The sequence below is a fragment of the Toxorhynchites rutilus genome, chromosome 2 (genome assembly GCF_029784135.1).
Source record: "Toxorhynchites rutilus septentrionalis strain SRP chromosome 2, ASM2978413v1, whole genome shotgun sequence".
Taxonomy (NCBI): Eukaryota; Metazoa; Arthropoda; class Insecta; order Diptera; family Culicidae; genus Toxorhynchites; species Toxorhynchites rutilus.
In genome coordinates, this window is record NC_073745.1 from 271,708,472 (window position 1) to 271,712,667 (window position 4,196).

Sequence of the window (4,196 nt, forward strand, 5' to 3'; positions counted from 1 at the left end):
TTTAAGGGCTACTATTTAGGGTTTCAAACAGATTTCTGAACAATGAAAAGAATTATATTTAAAATAACCAAGTGTTCTGAACGATCACAGTACTACGTCATAGTTTTCTCGGTTAAAGATAGAGGGCGTTTATTTTTTTTAAAATATTTTTCCTGGAAAGCTGAAGATTTTTTACATAACATATCTGGATATCAGAGGAGCTATTTTTTTCTTAAAATGACACGTCGAGATTTACAGTTATATCAAAAATATTATTTTTGTCAAAAATCGGCTTTTCATACGGAAAAAAACGACGAGATGACACTAGATCTCGACGTTCCATGTAATTTTAAGACATTTGGGATCAAATTTTTTATTTCGAAAACCCCGATTTCTTTTACTGCCCCCTTGGGTGATTTTTCGATTTTCAACAAACTCAAACTTTGACCGTTTTGCGTCACTCTCCCTTAAGTCCGATTGAGCTGATATTTGGCATAGGGTGTTTTTTCTAGTTGGAGAATATGTTTTACGGGGTAACTTTTTGAAATTAGAGACGACCATTTTCATTGGCACCTTACTGTATATCTATCCTTTATATTGTTAAATAGCATTGGTAACCAGAAGGATATCCATTCCCGTAAGAAACTGATGTATGCGTTGCGCGCATTCTTCACGCGCTCCTTACGCAAAGACTTAGGTCCACTAATTGGTTTGTAACTTGGGAACGGGCATTGGGCAAACCTGCGATGAAAATTATAATAAAGTAGATATCCCAGAGAACATTTCAGGCCAGATTTTTTTCATTTTTTCAAGTTTCCATGGTATACTACACCCTTAAATTAGAAACAGCTTCTCAAAAAATATAAATCGTTCACCAGACCACACTCCAGATATGTTGAATTTGGTGGAAACGACGTTCGTAATCGAAAATTGAAACCCTCAAACGGTCGGAAAACCGCTTTTAGCATACCAATGTGCGGTCTTTGTTTTGTACTTCCGCCAAGGACATGCGCATTGCTGTCGCGAACACCATAAAACCCGTGTGTAAAAGGAGATAAACAAGAAAGCTTCTACATACCTATCATCACTTCGAGTCGGAAAAGCTTTCACTTTTGTGTACTGTTTGAACAATTGTCGTGATAAAAGAAAACATTGTCCCGTGTAGTGTATTACCAGTGATACACTACAAGAGTAGCACAGCTGCACAGGTGTCGAGTGTAAATAATCAATTCTGTGTGTCCCAAAATTGGCTTTTCACTCCTGGCCCACGAGTAGGAACGAGCGGACGTGTGTTGCTCAGCCGTCCCCATACCTACCTACTTTTTCGACCTGGAAAGATGACAATTCCGGCGTTATCTCTTCGGAATTGATTCCGTTTGCTGGACGCTATAAGTCGACCATTTTCCTAACACGACAGTATTTCGAGAAAGTGGGTGAGTGGAAATCTGGCAGCGAAACATATGTTGATATCAAGCAAGTTTTCACCGTCGTCATAGATTATCGATCAATACTGCTGCGGCACTTGTCGCCACAATAAACCTCGCGTTACATGGAAAATGACTGAAATTCGTTCCGAATCGAGTGCTATCGTTAGTGAAATTAGTTTTTTTTTTTGATTTTTTCTAAATAGTGTGTCGCATTTAAAAAGGGGGTAACGTTGAAGCGAAAAATACCACAACGATGAGGCTGCAATGTGAGTTAATGTTGACACTGGTATTCCTATGTGGAACGGTGTGGTCGTTGTCTCATAGAGTGCCTCCTGGACTTCCTACCAGGGATGCTGAGTTGTTGAACAACAATTTCTTTCGGCGACTACGCGAGATGATTATGGAACGAGCGTACGAGGATGCACTCAATGACGTGGCAGATGAAACTGTGAGTTTTTTAATGATTTCCATAGGGTTCACAATTTTAACTAGCAACTTCAAATAAATAACATCATTTTTTTCTGAAGCAACATTTGGAAAAACCTGTAGACACATCGCATCTGGACAGCCCCCCTAAGCCGAAACTGGTTGAGAATTGGCCAATGGTTAATCACGAGTTCGGACAGGTCACAGCTGTGGCAATCAATCCAGCTGGTAATCCTGTAATATTTCATCGTGGACGTCGTGTTTGGAATGAGGAGTGAGTTGTGATTGCATTCGTGCAAATCGTAAAATTAAACCAATTTCTCGCAAACAATATTGCAGAAGCTTCAACGATACCCACTATTACCAGCAGATCGCAGAGGGACCAATTGAGGATAGCACTATCCTCACGCTGAGTGCTCAAACAGGTGAGGTAACCGATGAGAGTGGCAGCGGTATATTCTACATGCCCCACGGTATGACGATCGACAAGAATGGTAACATGTGGCTAACCGATGTGGGACTGCATCAAGTGTTCAAGTTCATGCCCGGTCACGATTATCCCAGCATAACTGTTGGTCGTCGGTTCGAGCCTGGATCATCAAGAAACCATCTGTGCAAGCCTACGGCAACCGCCGTAGCCACTACCGGAGAGGTATTCATAGCCGATGGGTACTGCAACAATCGGGTGCTCAAATTAAACGCGGCAGGTCGATTGATACGGATCATTCCTCAGCCACCGGAGTTTCTGTCGTTACAGGTACCACACGGACTTACCCTGCTGGAGCATTTGGATTTGATTTGTATCGCCGACCGCGAGAACATGAGAGTGGTTTGCCCCAAGTAAGCCTACAGAACACATTGACCATACCATAATCTGAATGGACTTTTCATCAATACTAGGGCTGGTCTCAAATCATCCTTCGGTGAAGGAACTCAAGCGGCGACCATACAGGAACCGGATCTTGGTCACGTATATGATGTAGCCGCTTACGGAGATCTGGTGTACGCCATCAACGGTCCCACGGCCGATATGATTCCAGTTCGTGGCTTCACCATCGATCCCCGATCGGAGACCATCATCGATCACTGGGGAAAGTTCACCAATCCGCATTCGATTGCTTTCTGTTCCAATGGGTCCGCCATGTATGTCACCGAAATCGGACCGAATAAGGTTTGGAAGTTTGAACTGGTTTAAGAGGGGGAATATCAGTCATACACCGTATGAATCATGCAGTATGTTTATAGAAATAACAACAGTGATGGAAAATCAGTATATATTACTCGGAACAGGTATCGAAGCCGTTAGTGTATAATGTCCATCAAAAATATTATCCATCACAAAGAATATACTTTATATGCAAAAAAGTAGCGCAAAATGTCTAAGACTTACATAATCAAAGTGCGTAATGCCTGCACGAAGAAATGACCATCATTCTAACATGGGAATGTGATTGAAAACATGGATTCCAGTCGTATTTATGATTCGTTACTTTAACAGTTTTGGGGGTCATCTTTATCTCTATTGTTTAGTGGTATTAACATTTTACCGGATTCGGTTCATATGCTTAGCCTTCTTCTGTTGATATGAAAACAGCTTTTGGAAACATAGTTGGAAGTATTCTGAAACGATACGTATTTAGTAAATGTTGAAATTATCTTATAATTGTAGTCTCCAGCAAGTGGTAAACACAAGAATATCAAAATGTAGAATACTGCTATCACAGCATTGTATAATAAATATTTATACGTAGTGTTAATTGTTCGTTTCATTATTGAGTCTTTTGGAATGATTAATGCCGGTTAGAGACGGAAAAGCTAGCGCAGCAAAAAGAAATCGTCTTCATTCAACTCCATTATGAGATGCTTGTCGTCAGGATCCCAGTCATTTGAAGTTTTCTTCGATCTGGTAGTGCTATCATGCATGTTCTGCTCCTTTGTTCCTGGTACCTGAAAGGTTACCGAGAAGAAGTTTTCAACCAGATTATCGTCTGACTTACGTGTCTGTATTTCTAAGCGTACAATTTATGGTTCACGAACTCACCCCTTTTTTATCTGTACTCCACTGTAATCGGATCACCAGATCACTCAATGCCCTCATGGCAATATACATATCTCCCACGAGCGCGTCATGCTGCACAACCGAAAAAGTCATACGACACCAAAGCCATGAACCTGGCCAAAGGTCCGTCGATTATTTATAGTTACTTAACCAGAGGCGCACGGAACAATAACTTTCGTTGTTAAATTTCGAGCTTCAGTACCTTCAGTACCTTCATTTAATCTCGTATCAACCATCTCAATTCCATTCGTGATCAGGTTTCCTTTCACATCTCTTGATATTCTGGCGCATATTTTGACACAGCC

The 4,196-nt window shown here is 41.1% G+C and overlaps 1 protein-coding gene across 2 annotated transcripts; it reads left to right on the forward strand.

Moving 5' to 3' along the window:
• The first annotated feature begins 1,030 nt into the window (after positions 1–1,030).
• Positions 1,031–3,589, forward strand: LOC129767528 (peptidyl-alpha-hydroxyglycine alpha-amidating lyase 2). Of its 2 annotated transcripts, none has more exons than XM_055768523.1 (5): positions 1,031–1,412; positions 1,583–1,854; positions 1,934–2,106; positions 2,172–2,672; positions 2,733–3,589. In XM_055768523.1, exons 2-5 carry the CDS (start codon positions 1,660–1,662, stop codon positions 3,025–3,027), a joined length of 1,164 nt encoding a protein of 387 aa, XP_055624498.1. In that variant the 5' UTR covers positions 1,031–1,412; positions 1,583–1,659; the 3' UTR covers positions 3,028–3,589. The 2 variants fall into 2 exon arrangements, with proteins under 2 accessions (XP_055624498.1, XP_055624497.1); XM_055768522.1 differs by having other exon boundaries at positions 1,610–1,854.
• The last annotated feature ends 607 nt before the right edge of the window (positions 3,590–4,196 follow it).

Excerpts from the sequence above, each read along its gene's own strand:
- LOC129767528 (XM_055768523.1), top strand. The coding sequence starts at position 1,660 with ATGAGGCTGCAATGTGAGTTAATGTTGACACTGGTATTCCTATGTGGA. Across the intron at positions 2,107-2,171 it reads CGTCGTGTTTGGAATGAGGA|AAGCTTCAACGATACCCACT; the intron begins GTGAGTTGTGAT and ends ACAATATTGCAG. Across the intron at positions 2,673-2,732 it reads ATGAGAGTGGTTTGCCCCAA|GGCTGGTCTCAAATCATCCT; the intron begins GTAAGCCTACAG and ends CATCAATACTAG.